This window comes from Hirundo rustica, chromosome 8 (assembly GCF_015227805.2).
Source record: "Hirundo rustica isolate bHirRus1 chromosome 8, bHirRus1.pri.v3, whole genome shotgun sequence".
Lineage (NCBI taxonomy): Eukaryota > Metazoa > Chordata > Aves > Passeriformes > Hirundinidae > Hirundo > Hirundo rustica.
In genome coordinates, this window is record NC_053457.1 from 19867315 (window position 1) to 19888204 (window position 20890).

At 36.5% G+C, this 20890-nt stretch overlaps 1 protein-coding gene across 2 annotated transcripts in view; it reads right to left on the reverse strand.

Moving 5' to 3' along the window:
* PLCE1 (phospholipase C epsilon 1) overlaps nt 1–20890 on the reverse strand; it is a 139249-nt gene that overhangs the window by 44458 nt on the left and 73901 nt on the right. For both annotated transcript variants that reach the window (XM_040070697.2, XM_040070695.2), the window contains exon 4: nt 6803–7119. In XM_040070697.2, coding sequence (XP_039926631.1) covers nt 6803–7119 — 317 coding nt within the window. The remainder of the gene's footprint in view (nt 1–6802; nt 7120–20890) is intronic.

Here is a 20890-nt window from a genome sequence, read left to right on the forward strand (position 1 = left end):
TGTTGGTATTTTAATTTTTCCTGGAGATCAGGAACAATGGTATATCAGATGGGATTCAAGAAACAACAAACTGATCAAATTTTCATTGAAGTGGAAATTCAGAAGCGTGCTTCCTCAGATGTTGTCCGTGTACAGCTGAGCTGGATGCACCTCACACAGACGAAAAGCAAAGAACTCTCCAGGTAGTTATTTCTAGGTGGCTATGGAATTCACCTGGAAGTTGAATTCAGAATCCTGTTTTTTCCACTTTGGCAAGCAAGTAGTGCAGACGTTATTTTGATGTGGCACGATTTCTCTGTCACTAAACCCAGGGGTTTTCTAGTGGGGGAAGAGAGCAAAGGGAAGCTCCACCCTGGCAAGCTCTGACTTCTGGACACTCCAGCCAAGCGGATACAGAGCAGCACCTCCCTCTGCCATCTCCCCAGCTCCACCACATCCAAGGAACACCTGACCCGAGGATGAAGCACCATGAGCTGCCTTGGTACCAAGCTGCCATGACAGCAGCACGAGAGCTTCACGACTCAGGCGGTGCCTGAGCACACACAGCACATCCCAGCCAGAGTGCACAGGAGTAGCCTTGCCAAGGAGATCAAAATACATTGCAAGTATTTGTTAGAATGAGCAGTAAAGCTTTTTGGACAAAGTTTTTGTGCTGGATAGCACTTTAACATCAGATCACAATCTACTTATCAACACAGTAATCATTATTTCCTTAGTTTACTTTTTTTTTTTCACACTTGACTTACATAGTTCTGTTTATGTAACTCATTTTAAGCTCCCTTCAGAATAGAAATCATCACAGCAAACCTATAATTAGATTTCCGCTGCACAGCTGATGAGTCTGAAAAGCATGAGAAAATGTATCCTGGCTTCGTTACGATAACCCACATGATTGCAAGACACAAGAAAAAAAATAAATTAACACACAACCCACTTAAACAAGTTGATAATAACATCAGTCTTTTCTTTCAGATGGATAAAAATGAGTGTCTTTCAGGATTACTGGATACTAATATTAAGTACTAAACAAGCAAAATCGAATAGATGTTTGCTTAAGATTTAAATATTTTCTGGTGCACTAACAACATTGAGCCAGATTAAGTTCAGCTACATAGAAAGTAGCCTCATTTGCAAAGTTTAAGAGATGCAGGAGTCTCCCTCAAATCTGAGTCTAAGCACACAGGATCTGCACCAGATGTCTTGGCAATGCAAAATATATTGAGCAAAATGTCCTACAATTTGTAGCGCAAAAAGATCTGTATGGTTTCAGGTTTTCTGAAATTATCATTTTACATTGCTTCTACTATTTTAACTGCACCAAAATCTGTTGTATTCAATAACTAATTTTTTTAGAAGTTTTTTGGCTTATCTTGCTGTGATCAAAGATTTCAAGTAAATTCAGGTTATGTACTGCCGATGCATTTGGGAAAGGCGTATTTTTACTCGGTGTTAATCTTATTTTTTACTTTTAAACATGGGAAATATATATCAGTCACTAAAAATGTAAAATGAGCCTATGTTTTTGGTTACCTAATTATTGAACTACCACTGATTTCAAGTCAAATCTATATGCAGGCAAAAATCTCCCATTTTGTCAGGGGCAGAATATAGCTTATTACTGAGGCTGAGCCACTTTAACTAATAAAATATGAAGGACATGAAAGAGACACCCCTACTGGAACTTGATCCTAAAGTTATGCTACATGACCTTAAATCTCTGTACAAGTGCAACCTACAGGACTGTTTATTATTCGCTCTATGGGAACCTCGCTCCATGTAATACACAGGAAGGAACAGAAATGCATGTTGAATTATTAACTGTATCCCTAAATTTGCCATGGATTTTCTTCACTCATTCTTTTATTTCAGTCTTCTAATACTCAAGATTATGATAATTCATAGATACATATATGAATGTATATATTCATTTATGTTTACATAATTTTTTTACTATCCTCCATATAGCTCCGAGAGAATGTGTTGTGTTTTTTTAAAAATGGGAATTAATTTATTTTTTATATTTTATGAGAATGTAAATGTAGTGGCTCTATTGAGGTAGGAAATTATTAACAATTTCCACCTGCAATGTGCAGTGTTTTATAATCTGTAGTGTTTTACACTCATTTCGCTAGTGCTTCAGTTTGTAAAACTTTTACAGCAATTCCCAAGCTACATACTTCAGCGGGTGATGCTACATGGAAGAAATGATGTCTTCTATATTTATATTACATTTTTAGGAACTTCATAATACTTGAGAGATGCAGCTTTCAGAGGTGAAATTACCAAACACAGCTGCCTGGCTGAAGTTTAACAATTACCATTGCTAGCAAGTAAAACAAAATCTTCTGGTTTACCACAAGGTAAGATTACAGTACATACCTTCTGTAACTCCTACCATAAATTAGCCATGGAAATCTTTCTATAACAAATTGCAGATGATTTAAATACTGCCTACACTGGAGCAAGAAAGCAGAAACTTTAATACTGACAAAATAAAGTACATGTATGAAAAGTCTCTGCATACAAAACGATTTTTAAGGTATCCAAAGGATAAGCATGGCAATCTATAACCCATTTAACAGTCATTCTGGTTTTAGTAATTTTCTTTGATAAAATCATAAAATTTGAGTAAAATCTGAAGAATATGAAAAATAACCGTCATCAGATATCATACGGTAATTATGGCCAGAGGGAAAAACAGTATTTTGTTTAAAAACAGAATTCTTAGTGTATCAGGATAGTCCAATTTCTCCCTTTAAAAACAATAATTGAAAATCACTAGCAGTATGTAGCATTAGCACTAACAGCTGGCTGCAGTGAGTTCCTCGGCACTGCTGTGCACAGACCTGTCAGTGCATATTGATGAATATCTGTGTACATATTTACACACAGTTCTGTGTATAAAGCAGAACTGGATTTTTTTACATGGGTTTCACTTAGTTATTAAATTTTTTTTGCTCTTGGTATAATATGCAAAATAATTTTCAGATGCATCTTTAAAATCTGAATATTTTAAATTGCATATCTTATGAACAGATGGTTTACTTTATATGCTTGTGTGAAATTATATAACCTTACAGAGAACATTTACCATTTTAAATCTGATTAAACACTATTCCAAACAAGGACTGGAAAGAGTTTGATATTTGTACAAACACAATCTTTTTAAAAGCATTATGCAAACCCATTTAGGCATTGCAAAAAAATGCTGATCTAAGAGACAGAGTGCAATATTTATTTACATTCCATTATTTCAGTAAAATGATATGTCTCTGTTTTGCTAGTGAGGTTTAAATTTGTATTTTGAATGGACAATGAAAAAACCTTACAAAATTTAACCATTAAAAATAAAACTAACATCACTAAGTGTCATAAGTAACCATATTTTAATTAACTTAACTGATTTTAAGAATGATTTAGTGAGTGATGAACCCACTCCAGTAGCAGGGCTATACTAACACTGTTCAAACTTTTATACTTTTTTAGCTTATTTTTTGACAACCATATGCTTAAAAAAAAAAAATCACCTTATTCATTTGACTTCTTATTTTGCATTTTTAGTTCAGTAGTGTGACTACCTTCAGTCAGCTGTCTGAATGATCTTCCAGTCTGGTGCAGCTTTCAATATAAGAACTCACGATCGCTCTGTGCGCATATCTCAGCTTGGAAAATTACATATTTCAGTTTGTTTAAAGTCTTATTGGTTTTCTTTTACTTGAAGCTTAAGCCAAAAAGATCAAGTCACAAGAGACTCTCTTCATGTTTATATAAAGCAATGATTGAACTGATTTTAAATGTTTACATAAACATAAATGCTTACAACATGTACATTGTGCTTGTGTCTCTGTGGTTGCTTTGCTGGTGACAGTAGAAGAGAGGTTGGGAGTCAGTCATGAAGGTGCAAGAGCCTGGGGGGAGGGTAAAGAGACAGAAAAAGAAACAGAATCCCAGGAAGACCGTGGCATATGACACTGAGGAAGGAGCACATGTCACTCCACGTAAAGAAGCAGGGTGAACTCATATCATAAAAGAATCAGAGAAAAGAACTAAATGAAGAAGAGAAAGGCACAGTAGGTAACAAGGAGAGATGGCAAAAAAAGTACATTACAGTTGTTAGAAGTCCTAAAACACACTTGGGTACCATTTTCCTAACTTTCCAGCTGCCAGGGCTCTGCTAACTCTGCAGAATCTCAGCAGTTTCTTCCCACAGTTTTACATCCTTGAAAACTAAATTTCTTATAGTCAGAGCTCCATCAGAGCAGAAAAATATATTACTACTACTATTAAGTGCAGTGTTGGAGACTAAGAGCCAATAGTTTGGTAAAGGTAGATGTTACTGTATTTCACTCTAATCCTACCACACTAGCCACTAATTCAGAATAAGTTTTTAATTACATTTAGTAAGAGGAACATATATCTGTCTTTAGCTTTGTCTAAAGCATTGCTCTGACAAGACTCTAAAATCAATTGGACATTATTAGCAGCAAATGAAGTATGAGCTTTGTTTCGCATGAGTGAGTATGTGTATGAGTATGTGTTGTGCCCAAGGCTCCACTATCATGCAATCACATTTTTAATCAAACCTTAAAGACTACAGGCTTTATTTACAGCTGGTGATACTGAATGCATGTAGCTGAAAATCTTCAGAACTGTCATTTTACACTGGTATTCTAAAGTGTTCCTCCTTAATATATATTGTCAGAAAAAAATACTATAAAATATACTGCTTTATGAAAAATACTCTAAATAATATAATTGTTATTTAACAGGACAATGACATGGAATTGTTTTTCCCCATCATGTATCAGAAGTCTGTCATCCTAAGAGTAATTTTGGCTCCCACATTATAAATACACTTCAGTATTTCTATAGGCAATGCCAAAAAAATCAGCAAGTGCTCACTGAGTTTTGCCAACAAAATCATGACTCTTTGTACAAGAATTTTCTTTCCGTTTATAAACAAAGACATTTCGAGAGTTCACGTTTGTGATTGGCTATGGCAACTGATACACTCCACCATGAGATAAAGCATATAGCAAACCAGTGATTTATTACAAGCAGTAAATATTGTAAAATAACTCCATTTAAACATATAACATCTATGTTTTTAAAAAGTTATTCCAGATTACACTTCAAATAATCTATTGCACTAAATACCAAAGAATCTGTGCACTGAGTATTTGGGAATGAATTCAAATTGTATAAAAAACTATCCTGTACCATTACCAAACAAGGAACGCTAGCAAAGAAAAACTGCCAAGTTAAACCTCTAAGACTAAAAGATAAGGCTGCCTATTTTATCAAAAGGCAACTTTAATGCTACAATTGTCATTGGTACGGAACAGACTCAGTCATTTCTGACAAGACTTCTTCAGGACCTATTTGCTTTTCAGTTCTGTGACCCTTCAATGTCAGGACACAATCATGATCAGTCTGATTGTACAGCTGACGACAACACATCCTCAAGAAGCTGCCCTGGCATTGTGCCTCACCAGGGTGCAGCACAGCTTGGCCAGTGCACCTGGGCTCCCCTGGCCTCAGCCCGGATCACTGGAGAGAAGCCCCAGAGGAAGGAGAGCCCCAGCTGGGTCAGCAACTACAGTCCTCTGCAGATACATCAGCCACAGGGTCTTCTTGAGTACTGCTACTGCAGCTAATGTAAACTACTTTTAGGCTCTGTTTAAAGACGGAATGGTGTAGCTGCAACTTTTATGTATGTTCCCATAACTGAATGAGGTGAGAGAAACCAATATATTTACCCTATTTTAGTTGCTAAATCTCAGTAGTGTGCAAGAATAAGGAACACTTTGAAACATGCTAAATAGTCACTCACTGATTCTTCTTTGCCCAGCACTCAGAAAGTTCACTGGGGGTTAATACACATTCTTCTGTCTTTACTTAATTTTATGCTGTTTTTTTCTACCTGCGTGATTTTCATCTCACCTACCATAAGAATGCAGTGGACAGCAAATTAAAAAAGCATTAAGCCAACTTTATCTTCACTTTATTCCACTTCTAGGATTCTAGAAACTGCTAACCATTAGCACTGCACATAGTTCATCCCCCAGCAAAAAAACCTAAAACAACTGTTACATGTTTCTGCAGCTAAAACGTGAGGTTTTTATTTAGGTGGTCTGATTTTTATCTGAGTTGGGGTTTTGGGTGGATTTTTTTTACTGGTTTCTCAATCCTTAATCAATTTTCTAATAAACTCATCAGAAGATCACCTTCCTAAAAACAAAATAAAATCCTGCTAAAGAACTCAACATTTGGCTTGTAAAAATGTCATGCCAAGAGACGCTTTTTGTATAACAATGCTCAAGACACACACAGTGATTAAATAAATAAACAGTGCAGATTAGTGTAGTTATATTACCGAAAATACAAAAAATTCTAGTTTACAATACTTCTGTGCTGACTCCAAAGATCATGCTTAGTCTACAAAAATCCAAAACAAATAAACAGAACTCTAGCACCTAAACAAAATAATAAACCAACTGAAAGTGTACTCCATACTGCCTGTATAAATACAAAGAATTAGAAGTTTGTAATTTTTTTCTTCATATTTACTCTACAATGTGCAAGAAAATGTTAGGCCACTGATTCCATACCTCACTGAGCAAATTGGGCACCTAGCTTCTATTAAATTCAGTGCAAGTTATTTAGCTAAATCCCTGGTCATCTTAACTTATATTTTAAAAATTTGTTACAGCTAAATTCAGCTCTGAGAGATAAAGGAAATTACTAACCCACACATTTGGTAAAAACCCTTAAGAAAAGCAATTTAAAAGTTTTGTTTTACCTCATTAAACCTTGTCACAAGATCTTCTACAGCATTACGTTCACCATTGGGAGAAGAAAGAATAGTAGCAGATATGGATGCCTTAATAGAGGGCAGCTTGCTTTGACACTCGGCATTACCCAAATCCCTGGTTAGGAAGCAGAGGTAGTCGATGGGTAAGACTTTGCGGTAGAGCTCCTGCTCCTGCTCGGTCAGAATGCTGGCAACCTCCTCTGGGAACTGGATGAGGTGCTGCAGTTCCATCAGCTCCTTGCTGATGCCGGCCACGCTGGAGGGAAGGACACTGGAGCCAGCCATAGATGTACATGCTTGGCGTTCTAAAACAAAACAAATAAAAAATTCATTAGGCTTTGCCTTTAACTGTTGGGCTGTACTGTGCAAAAGCAAGACAACTTTTGGTTTTGTTAAACTGTTCACTCATTTGCTCGGCAATACGCTGTATTCTAAAAACTTCCTTTCTATTTAAACAATCTAATATGTTCTTTTACGTGGGGTTTTTCTGCATGTCTTTATATCTGGTGTTGGCTAGATAGAGGGCAACCAGAGTGAGGAGATTGCAAAGCTACCCGCCAAAACACAGCTGCTTCCAGAAACGTCCAAACACCTTCGTCCAGCACCCGTGGCCTTGTCACAGCCTCAAATAAAAGGATCATCTGGCAGAGTGTGCATCTGCTTTGCCTCCACGTAACAGCCACAGTGCAAAGCAGTTTGAGGCCTTGACTGGGGCAATGAGACCCTACTCCTACAAGAAAAAATGTAAAATGATAATTTAAAACCCATGTGGCTCAGCATTCTTCTTCATAATCCACTTGCTATAAGATGAATTGTATCTGAGCTTGCTGCATCGTGAAACCAAATGTCCAAAGCTACAAAACATTTTTCATTCCTCTCAGAAAATGCATATATTTGGGAGTATGCATGTTTTATCCATTAATACAAAACATTCATGGAAGTTTTATAATATCCTAGCAGTGATATCTCTTGAAAAATAAAACTTTTCCTAAGAAGGAAGAAGGCAAGCTTTCTAAGATCGTGTGGGAAGCATGAAACATCAACACAATGATTCCAAAATAGTGAGTGAGTCTTCTTACTAGATAAGTTTAGAATGGGTTCTCTGAACAATTTTTCAAGAATTACTTAAATGTAAAAACATTCCTAGCCGTATATTACATACTTCCTCATCCTCAGAACAAGGAATTTATTTATTTGCACTGCTTCATGAGGTATCTTCAGAGATTTTTTCCACACATAATGCAAGTACACGCCAGATCTATCTCTTACCCATTTTTTAAATATATATATAAGCTCTCATTTGATAAAGGGAGCCAATGTCCTTTCTTTTCTCTATGAAAGAAAAAAACCAAGTTCCTAATGACTGATTAGAATTCAGTCCTTTATAATAAACAAAATAAGCTACATGAGTTTTCCACTCTTAGTTATTTTTTGCAAACTATTACTAATCAGGGGGAAGTTAAAAAGACAGAAAATTGGCTTTTCTTAATATATTCTACTGAAAGTCAAATGATAAATTGCAGTAGCCCTAAAAAAAGTCTTTGGACTAAGAGAATCTATTGAGAAACGTTCAAATACAGAAGAGACTTCAGAAAGAACAAAGACAAACTGTTTCTGTCTAGACTAGCAAGCAAAAAAAGTAATGGACTTCATTTGCACCAAGCAGTATCTTGGTTATATAGCAGGGCACGTATGTAATTTTGGTGATAATGAAGAAGCGCTGCACGATATCTGTAGATACTGGGAAATATCTGTCATTGAAACACCTGCAGGAAAGATTGAGGGGGAAAAGCCAGTTTAGAACACCATTGATATGTCACTGCTGGTTCGGGCAACAGGTGGAGTGCAGCAAGCTTCTGGGCTCACTCTCAGACATGTTTGCTTCAATTCTACATGAGATTTCAATTCTGTTTCCTGCTTCAATCTGCACAGAACTATTCTGAGAGGTTTCGTAATAAAAAGCACTAAAAGCTCATCTGGACTACTCTTGACTTTGCAACAGAGCACAAGCTTATACCAAAAGAAAAACAATGCAAAATACAATGTTAATTTTGTATTAGAAGAATTAGGTATTTACACATGCTTTACATATATGGACTGAACTGTCACTGTCACAACCAGCATTATCTCAGTAAGAGGATGATGTGGAAAGCATGACAAACACCCACCAACACCTCTTTTCTCCCTAGAAGTCACAATGCCCCAGTGACTCTGCATGCGTGACAGCTCTTCCCACTCAAAACAGAGAAAGTACAGCCTGCACCAGCCTCCCCTGCGTCTCACCACTGAAACTGAGGGTGTTTGATTGTGTCTATATTGTACACTTATTTTAGATCACAAATGGCCTTCTGAAGGGACTCTCCCAAGCATCCTCACTTACTGTGCTTTACTTCAGTCTTAGTACAAAAAAAGTAGATCTTTTTTGACAAAACTACACCAGAAGATGAACTCTCAGAAGGCAACTAACACATCCCAACTGGTAAAAAGCTGTAGCTGTCAGAAACATCCAGTCTTTGGAACAAGCACGGAGGTCAGGAAAGGATAGTTGGCCCAGACAGCACAGATCATGGCTTGGCTGCAGGTGATCAAGAACCAAAGGAGACAGAGAGCAAGTACTATGAACAGTGCAACGCCACAGCGATACTGGCGCTTTGCAAATCCAACATTATTTGCTAAGTACAGTTGTAAGCACATTATAGCTGTCAATATGGCAGGAAACAAAGATATAACTCTATAAGGAGTGCCTATTGACTGATGAAGGAGAGATAACGTAAGAGTGAAGACAAGCTGTTCCACAATGCACTGCTTGCTGATGGGGTTTAAAGGTGCAGTCCTAACAACTCACCTTCTCCATTACAGTACCAACTACACTCTGCACAAAGACCTCAAAATCTGACAGAATTTGACATTGAAATTGTAATAGGCTAGAGCACTGATCATGATCCTTTGCATATTATCTCGCCTAAGTATAATCACCCATCAGGCTCCACTTAGTACAACATCTCACATCTAAGAACAAGGCTCAACACCACAAAGTGATCACAGCTAAGGCAGGCTCTAAAGCATATCTCTATACTGCCAGAAACAACCAGGAACAAATATCTCATTAGAACTGGATTCCACTAGACTGACTGCCCATTGATCAAATCCAGCAGAAAGCTAGTGCATGGATTTTGAGTGCCTTTAACAAAACTACCTTTAATGAAACTCTCATCTTTCTTGACGAAATCTTCACAACCCAGCCTCACTCTAACAGAAAAATGAAGCTGTCAAAAAGAAAATCTTTTCATGGAAGCTAAGCCAAGATGATTCAAGAACAGCCACTAGTATTGCTGCATTTGGAAGAAGACTGAAAAGAAATAAAACACTTCCTGATTCAAAACATTGAATTTCAATCTAGCATGTCTCAATTCTTCATCGAACTGGAAGAACTTTATGTAAATTCTCTCTGTAATGTGAGAGTCCATGGAACAAGCTGCTGCAGCAAAAATGCAGCTGATATCCAAGGAGAGGAACACAGGCTAAACAGAAATCTGAAAGCACACAGCTCATGGCTAAAGTATGGCTATAAATACTGAAGTAGAAATAACTTATTTAAGCAAGCAGAAGAATTTCTTTCTGTTGACTTTTTCTACACCTATAAATATTTACTTCTTCCATAATTCACATCTTTGCAAGTCTTGGTTGTTGGCATAATTTACCTCTCCAGATTCAGATATCTTATCTCTTCTCATTCCAGTCTTCTGTGTTTTATCACAGAAAATCCAGGATCCTCATTCTCAACTTCACCACCTTCCATGATTTACACTGCACATGAGTGTCTATTCCTTTTTCTGTCTCTTTGACTGTATTAAACTAGTTTTTTTCCTAGACTATCTTTTCATCCTTTTGTGTGTGCACGCTTCGGACTTCTACCATTTTTCACTCCAGGCTATAAAACTTCTTATCCAGTCTCATACATGAATCTCCAGACTTGTGTTGCCAGTTCATGTTCTTCTGGAAACAGATAGTATCTTTCTGCACTTCAAAGAATGGCCAAGTCCTGAGAGTAACTTGCAGAATAGAACCGCTTTCAGACCAGAATCACAGTAGTTTTTTTACAGTTAAAGCAAGATACAATCCTCACTAAAACTAGCTGCTGCTGCAGTAAATTATACTGTTTTTTTGTGTTCTACAACTTCAAGTTAATGCTAAAAGTACTACAAGAAAATGAGGACCCAGACTATTCATTTGCGAGTTGCCTAAAGCTGAAATTGGTAGCTTTGCTTATCCTGCTGATAAACAGCTGAAGCAGATAATCTTTAACATAGCAAGTATTGCTCTTATTAACCACAACAAGATAACCTATGCTTAGCTTTAACAAAAAACTCGTGGACTGACTTAATCACTGCTGATGCCCATGGGAACAAAGAGGTCTCTTCTTCTCTAACAAAAGAATAATCTTTTTAAGAATGGGAGAAAAGTACAGAGTGCCAGGGAAAAGTCACAGCATTTTTTTAAACTAATGCAATCTCGAAAGAGTAAGCCTACCTAGAAGATGAAAACCTACTTTCAACAAAGTTTCAATTGAAACTTTGAAAGATTCAATAAATGGATTTCTGTCTCAGTTTTATTTCTAGGTACTTTTCTTTCTACACTTTGATTAACAGAAGTACTCTCTCTCTACATTTAAAAAACACTTTTAAAGCAGTAAAGTGAAAATTATAATCACTAACAACATGCTCACTCTCTAGTAGGCTACTGGCGAAGATCTTGTGATTGTGACAAACTGCTTTTCTAAAGAAAAAGATGGATTTCAGTAGCTGTAAGAATAAAAGTAATTATTCAACCTATTAAAACATCTTTTAACTTAGACCAGTTTTTTGATAATAGACTTTGCATCCATGGCATTATACTAATGTAACTGAAAGTATAGAAAAATCTTAGAGGATTCTTTTTCTCTGCTGGTATAAAAATGTGTGCAATAAATGGATTATAATAGAAGCCTTTTTAGTAAGAAGGGCTACAAATATACTCCAAACTGTTCATATGCTTTAAGAGAACATATGGATTATGTGTACTGTGAGAAAATAAAAACTGACCACAGAAAAAAAAAATTAAGAAACAGCTACAAATGAACAGCTGTCAATATATAAAATGTAGAACTGTTCTGCTCAAAAAAAAGGAAAAATACAATAAAAGCTCCCCCAAGCAGAAGACATCTATGCAATATATGGCAGTTTAATTGAACACCAGTCTCCAGTACAGATCAGCATAACTGGGATAGCATTTTTTTGCTGTCCCTTGGATGCAACATATCTCGGTATCGTAATAACCAAACCAACAAGCTTTTGTTAATTTCCTGTTTCTCTTCTATCTAATTAAAAATATCTCTCTCTCCCTTAATGAACATGAATTCACCGTTATCAAGTTGGACCGCAAACAACTCACCCCAGTATTAAAGAGCCTGATATTTAACTTAGTGGGAAGATTGATAGAGAAAAGGATCAAGTTCAAGTTTAATTTCACTGTGGAAACCACTGAAATCAATAGATCTGTTTTGTCTTCAAATTTGCTTATGAGTCAAGTAATCAAAGAATGAGAAGATGCACAGGTTCTCTCTCCATATACCTAAATCTAGCAATATGGGCTACCTGTTAAAACTGCCTACTAGCACCCACTGGAAATCATTATTAGCAGGGGAGCTCTGATCTACAGGGTACTTGCACTTAACAAAACTGGAGTTCATTATGACTAAAGCATCAGCAAGCATAAGACACGGAGAAAACCTGAAGAAGATGAGCTAGGGTCTATAGAAAAAATTATTGTTTTTATTAGACCAAGTAAGATTGCTGATACATTCTGAGGACACAGGATCCTTTTCAGGTTTAGAATAGAAACAGCAAAATTCATAGCTAGTTCAAGAATGCCTGCTGTAATTCAATCATAGTAATAGCAAGACTTTGGAGAAGGTGATTTCTTGGGCAGCAGCAGCAAGTTACCACACTGGGCCAGGTGAAAAAGGCAATAGTTTCTATAGTACAAAGAGAAAAGGAAAAAGGTAGAAATCACCTGTAGAAAAGAATTTTGCTGGAAATAGAACACTCTGAAACTGTAACACACAGATATTTTTACTGAGGCTGAGATTTTATTGTTGAACAGATTTATGAAATCTCTGGGGGGGATTTTTTAAAAAGGCAACTAGCATGTTGAAGTATAACAGATTTAAATTATATTACATATCAAAAAATCCTGACTCATGAACTGACTGCATAGTGGAATTCAGCAAAAAGAAAGATATGGAATGATCGTAACAACAGTCACTTATTCCTAAAAGCACTTCTTGCTTTACTAACTGTCAAAGAGTTCAGTTTTGAAAACCAGACTCTGAATACACTTTTTAAATTTTGCAATTATAGCATCAATGACATGAAATCCCAGAAAAAACAAATGTGAAAGTACTGTAGAGATACAACCTGCCTATATAATTCCTGACTTGAAACAAATTTAAGTTGTCTAAAAAAGTAACATAATTATTAGAACAGCTGAGATGCACTGCATGGGAAAGAATTTTTTTTCTTTAACCACAAAGGTTGGGTAAACATTTTCACAGGGTAATACCTATGCACAACAAAACATTCATTCAGCTCGTAAAGTTGATTTGAAGATGATCAGTGTGAAGTATTTATTAATATATTAACTTTGAGTTAACAATTACGTAGCAGTCCTTATATTTTTCAGAAGTTCCTACCCATAAGTATGACCTCGAAAACCTATTTAAACTCTGTTTAAGGCTCGATTAGAAGATCCTGGTTCTGAGCTAGATATACTGATATTAGCTCAGCTGGCTGGAGCATGTGCTAATAACACCAAAGTCGTGGTTCAATCCCTGTATGGGCCATTCACATAAGAGCTGGACTCAGTGATCCTTCCGGGTCCCTTCCAACTCAGAATATCCTGTGAAATCTCTGTGAAACACAAGCACTGACATAATACATGAAAGGAATTCAAAGCATCACCATGATTTCACCACACCTGAACTGCCATGTCTGCCTCCCATCATCCCAAGTGTACAGCTACACTGCCCTGTGTAATTACATCCACACTGCTGCTCAGATTTCTGGAAGTGTATCCAAGGGCTTTTACCACTCCACTAGCCTGAGTCATTCACAGAAATATTTTGCAGCATAGAAGAGAACTTGGCTGCTTCTCTCTGAATTACCATATACTGTCAACACATTTAACCAACCATTTCCTCTCTGTATGCAGGTTGGCTGGTACTGGCTACAGCTGATAAAAACAATCATAGACGTGTCCATAATAAACAGATCCACCGGGTTTTCTTCTGGTTGTAAACTCCCAAGAAAAAAGATGCAATGAGTAGCAGTGTAACATCACTTTTGGCTTTGCAAATCAGAAGAGCTCAGGACAAAATTTATCCAGTTTGATTTTCCAATTCCTTTCCATTTTCAGGGCAGCTACCAAAGAGCTAAGGCTGCATCCTCATGCAGAAAAGTACAACAAGCAATGGTTCCAGAATATCCACATAAGAATCAATGTGGTTTTTGTGTGTTAACCCCACCAAGTAAATATTTCTTCTGCATCTGAAATATTAGGCCTTGAAGGCAGTGCTGAAACAGATGACCCTGAAGCTAACAGGGCAGCAAATGGCAGCTACAAAAGGCACCCTGTGTTACACAGGGTTTGGCTGAACATTGACATACTTACAGGTATTATGGAGAGATGAATCAGCAGTGCTGCCAGAAGTTTGAAGAGATCCACCATCCACATGTTTAATCAGAAAGCAGCTTTATTGCTTCCAGTCTACATGTATGGCAAAGGGCCACCTGCGACCTGCTATTTTAGGGGACCTTCACCTACTGCTGTAACTCATGAAACTATATCCTGATTTCAGAACACCTGCCAGAAGAAGGTTTAATTATAATTTAAAGACTGTGGATGTCTGGTTGACTGGTTGAAAATGAGCTCTCAAAAGCTGTTTGATACCAGCATGCCATCTGTCTTGCTGTGGCATGCTGCAGCACACACTGTGCAAGACCAGACATAAGATTGCGTTGCTTCAGAGGCAACTATCATCAGGAAGGCTGGGTGAAGGGATTCTGGGCCATAATGACTGATCTTCTACATCTACTCTTTTGTAATACAGTGTAACAGGTATGTGAAAAGGCTGGAAAGAAGTTAATACAACACCACCACACTTGTTGTTTAAGTGTTTTCGGGTTTTTCATTATTTTCCTGCGATGAAATTCCATCTAATGAATCCCCTCCTCTGCAAAACTCCTGAATGATTTCAGAAATATTCCATTTTCACATATATTTCATAAATCTTTCTCCTAAAGGCTGACACAGTGATAGACTAGCAAGATTTTGACTTGAGTGACACACCAGCAGGAGGGTTCTCTGTCCAGCATCTGCATTCAAGACCTTTTAAGATCTGGATATAAATACAGCACGGCATATAGAATGTTAAGTTCAAATGCTAAATAAATGTACACGTAAATTACCAGATAAATTCCAGCCCAAAAGAACAAAATGGTCAAAAAGGAGGATTTATGAGTTTACTTTGGAAGAAAAGAGTGTTGTAGAAAAAGAAGTGTAAAATTCTCACTGCAAAATGAACTCATTACTGCTTGAGTTAAAGAAGAACTCAAGGTTTAACCTCACCTCCCAAAACTGATACAAAGTATGTCCAAAATCAAAGCAGGAGCTGCTGTTCAAAATTAAGTTAAAATGCATAAAACTCTGAGTTAGTGCTGCAATGGAAAAATATCCAGTTATTAGACAGAGTGCAAGAATCTCAAGTCAGGTTCCAGTATTTGAACATTTTGATCAAGACAGTAAAAAATAATCTTATTTCTATTTTTTTCCATTTATGTAATGCAGGAGCTTTTCAATTTTAAGAATGAAAGATCTCATATATCAGTGAGTATAGGAGAAAAGGCAAACAAAAATGTAATTTGAGACTATACAAACTATAGCTGCAGCAAAATACAGCATTCATAATGTAAATAACTGCAAAACTACAACAACAGGCATTTTCAGTGTGTCAGAGCCTCATTCTTGAGGAATTCCATTCTTACCTGACTACACTGGACTTTGACACTAGCAATCCCTGTATTTGATTAATGTTCTGTTGAAGTTTGCACCTTGCTGCACAAATTTTAAAAATTATCACAAGCACAAATTAAAATTAATTTTTGGCTTTAAGATCCTCAGAAATACATTTTGTAAAAAGCATCATCTTCCTTACTTTGGTCTTATCCTGAACACCAGATTGTATGTGACAGTGACCCTTCAGGGATAGGTGGGAAAGAGGAATTGTCTGCTCCCATCTGGTCCAGTTTCCCAAATATGGCACAGGAATGCCCAAGTTCAAATAACTATTCACATTAAAACGGTTTCAATTTGGAAAACAATCATTAAATATAGTCCTTCAAGGTAAAAATAGTAAGAACGCTTCCTATGGCTTCAGCGTCACACCAAGCGAAACAGTAACAAAACCCCCATTGGTGTTAGTGGTACAAGATGAGCACTAGATGCTAATCTGAGAATTTAATTTTAAGTATAATTATGTCAAAGAATAACATGAGAATTAAGTAAGATCTGATAAAACTTATTTTAACTTAACTTAAAACTAATTTTTTTTGCCTTTTGAATCTTCAAAGGAAAGACAATCTGGTGCCTGAGACACACCACCAGATTTTCCACATAGACCGAAGGGCAGGTAAATCTGCTGCATAAGGTGTTTTGGTTATTATTCCTACTGATTATTCTTACTGGAACAAAATTAATCCAAGCCGCATCCAGCAAAAACAACACTTGATTAGATGTTCCCGATTTAAGCCCTGAAGCTTAGCAGTGAAAGAATTTTAAAGGAATGGAATACACGAGAAAAAATGTTCAATCAGTTCAGAGTTTTCATCATTCTTGCCTGCATTCACCAGTTAATAACCTAAAGAACAGAGTTTGTTCTAACACTAGTTTGTTTGACACCTGTCCTCTACATAACTATTTCACAGAAGATGGGTAGAGAATAGAACCATGAACAGCAGATACTGTTGACTGAACGCCTGTGTACAAAATACCTTTGTATGATCTGCTAAGGAACATTTTTCACTTATTTCATATTACACTTTCAATACTATAAATTCAATCTCTACATAACTGAAGCACCTACAGAATCTACACCTTCACCACTCAGTTTTGGTGAGGATTCTATTACTGACTCTACTGTGTGCTCTGAATATTCCCTGATGAAATTTTGTGAATAGGAGATTTATTGTAGCAGCTACAATTTCATTTGATATCCAAGATTTTTAGATTTCTTACAAAAACAAAATCCAAGAAATATACCTGTATTTAAACAAAAATATACACATAGAAATGCCCCAAGATACATCAGAGAAAGCTGCATGACTTATTAAGGCATCTGTCAAAAACCTGTAGTGGCACACCACAAAACTATTGTGATGATAGTTTTTTGTCAGCGATGTACAGCAGGAAGAACCTATTAAGAACAATATGGCCTTTCCAAGTGCTGTTAAAGACAGTACCATCATTTATAAAGATACTTAACAAAGAGTTAATAAAAACAGCGAGTTCTATGCTGCTAAAAAGAAATACTGCAGTAATTCTACCTCCTAGTTCAAAATTCACAATGCTGAGGAAAACATGAAAAGATTCTCTCACACAAGAATAAATGAGTGAATCGAGGACATTAATTGAAAAAGATGCCAAAAATGGAGAAAAATTATGAACTGGAAATAAATTGATGGATTACATAACAGGGTGAAGGACAAAGCTAATACTCATAATTCACAACCATTCAGCACTCGCACTTCATTATTAAAGAAATGGCTTTAAAAGTATTTTAAGACATACTAAAAAAGTATTAATTGAAACTGGTCAAAAAGAGAGGGAGACGTTTAAGATGTGAAAATGAATATGTCATTAACTGACAACGACCCAACCAGTAACCTGCAGCCACTGAGAATGCTGTGCAGCAAATCCATGGCTCTTCTCACACGTCCTGCAGAACACTGTCATGGTGGCCAGCTACCTTCACTCTACGCCAACACAGCCAGAGCTGTGCTACTCCTCCTTAGGTGTCTGCCTACAAAATATCATTTGCCCTGTGTCCTGTTTACACTGCACAGAAATACAGAGGTAAAAGCACAGCTTTTACTTGCTATAATCCTTATGTGTATTCCTAGATAAAAACAAGCACAATCTCTTAAGTTTCAGCTTAAAAGAATTACGGCTAGCTATTGCAGTTGGACTAGACAATCTGTAGGTCCCTTCCAACTGAAATATTTTGGACTACTGTATTCTACATATTATTTATATTTTTTCCTTTGTGGTTGGAATTAAAAGTGGAGTATCTTCAAAGCTAGTATTAATAGCCATTTCTGAGAAATACACTGTTGTGGGCTAAGTATCCTGGGTTGTGCTCTCAGGACAAAAGGTATGTTACTCAGCAGATACTTTAAAGGAAGGAAAAAAATTCATAGTATCTTAAGATGTTTCCTCCACATAGGTCTGCAGTATCAAAGAAACAAGCAGCTGGAGATGCGCAGCAGATGAAAGCCGTGGGAACCTCGTGAGGAGTCTGCAGGTAGTCAAATTCACCTGGAAAGCACTTCTAAACTACAACGCACAACATGCAAAGGGATCCATGCAGGCAAAACACAGATGGGTTTCTATACATCTTTATTGTTCATTTTAGCATGGTTTAGTTTATGGTCTTTTCCTCTTACTCCAGACAGTCTGTTCTCAAGCTTATTGGTGAATATGTATTTGTGTCAAATTAGCATTTTTCCTGTAGGGTTAAAATACAATTGAGGAAGCCAGCCTGAAACAATGGAAGACTAACTACAGAGGAATAAAGTAAAATTATTGCCATAGTGTTGTTTGGGTTTTTTTTCAGAAGGGAAGTAATTCAGCTCTTTTCTTCTGTAAACTACTTCCTCTCATAATTGATGAAGAGTAAAAACAATCCCTCTACCTAGAATAGCAGCAATCCTCTTAGTCTCACATTTTTTCCTTATTTGCAAATTGAATGCAAGTTTGCAGAGTACAATTAGTAAAATACCTGTTTGGCAAAGTCCAATTACCATTGCTAAATTTACTGAGTGAAGAAAAGAATTCTCTAATGAGTTTACAGAATTAAATGAAGGAAGCTACTCCTTTCTCTAGAATAGAATTTCCAAATTTTAAAAGGTAATTTTGAAAGGTATCTTTCAATGCAAACACCTAATTATGCCAATTACCAGAAAAACTTCAAAATGGTTGTACCAGCTTGCATACTTAATAAGCTGATTTTTCTCATGAGGATGCTCTTGGGAAGCTAAGGATATGCTATTATGCTATATATGCATAATAGCATATCCTTAGCTTCCCATAATATATTCATATGCTATTTTTATAAGGGATTAACATGAATTTACAACTTCCCATCATAGTAAGTCACATTCATGATGTTATATAAGTATTATATTGTGCCAGCTTTTCTTTCAAGAAAGTATTGCTACTAGCCAGCTATTCTTAGCAAAGTTTCTGGAATCACAAAGGCTGTGCCAGAAGCACAACTCAAAGGATGCTGAGAGGCATTTTAAAGCAGAAAAGGGAAATACACAGCAAAACTCGGGTCAATATAATCCAAGTCCTTCCACAGACGTACAGAACACTTTAAAGCACTGTCACATACTTTCAGTGGCTACACCAAGGACTGAAGGACCAATGGCTTTGTGGGCTACCTCACCACTTCAGAGAGAGCCATGACTGCTATGCAGTACAGACACAGCCAGGTGAGCCACCAGTGGAAATGCTGATATAAAACTCTGAAGTCCAAGAAAGAATCTGTAGTACTGAAAAAGCAAAAATATTATGTAGCTTAATGAAAAAAACCTCATAACAATAACAAGAGTTGCCAAAAAGTCAAAGCTGAAAAGATTTTGATTCTTTCTCTCATATGTTTTTAAAACTACAGAGTATATGAGCCTGAGTGATTTAGCTTAGAACTGAAATCTGTTCTACAACGCAGGAGTTTAAGCCAGAGAGGGATTAGTGGAATACAGCAGACAGCAGAGAACAGGGCAGACACGTGTCTGGAAGCCAAAAGAAGTAAAACAATAGACTACACAAAGTATTAAATCAACCTTAACTTCATAATAGAGATCTAAACAATCTCAACACCTATGACTTGCCTCAATATTACTTACTTCTTCTACCTCAAATATAAATGCTCTAAGTAGTTATTTATCCTTGCAAGATTTTTACAACTTCAATAGTAAATGGCTATATTTCTGCTTAGACTAAACCCTGCTACAAGTAACTATATAAGCAACTAATTTCTTTGTTTTTATTTAGTTTATGTCATTTGGGCATCAGAAGGTAAATTAACAAATATACATCGATACAAGATGGTGTTCAAGCAAACAGAGTATAGCTATATGTATTATACTGCTGAAAGTAGCAATCTTGTAAAAAGTGAAAGTATTTATTACATTTGGCTTTCACGGGATTAATACACTTGCTACATAAAAGCTGTTCTAAACTGTCACAAGACTCCTTAATGAATTGTGTCTTTGTCATTAAGCTTTAGCAGATTATACTAGAAAGGGTGTTTACAGTCCTTTCCTAACAGGAAAACTTTCAAAGCTAATGATTTTACCACCACAAAACAAACTCAAAACTAGTACCTTCCTCAGATTTTAAGAAATCTCCCTTAACCTGAAGACTTCAAATGCAATTAATTCCTTCTGTAAAACTACATAGCAAAAATTAACATTTCTCTCCCTTGTGGTGCTACTGCTACCTGTATTGCAGTTAAGGCTTTAAATAGAGCCAACCATGTCAACAATATTGTTATATAGCAAGAAAACAAAACAACTGGGAAAATAAAGCACATTTGTCTTTAAGACCAGCACAGTCCCTTCCAACCCAAATGATCCCAGGACTGTTAAATGGCAGTTAAGCATTTTACCTTATAAACGTGACTTTAATAGAAAAGTAGTCAAGTTAGTGTACACATTATAGAACTATTGGAAATAGGAAGTATTCTAGACATAAGAACAG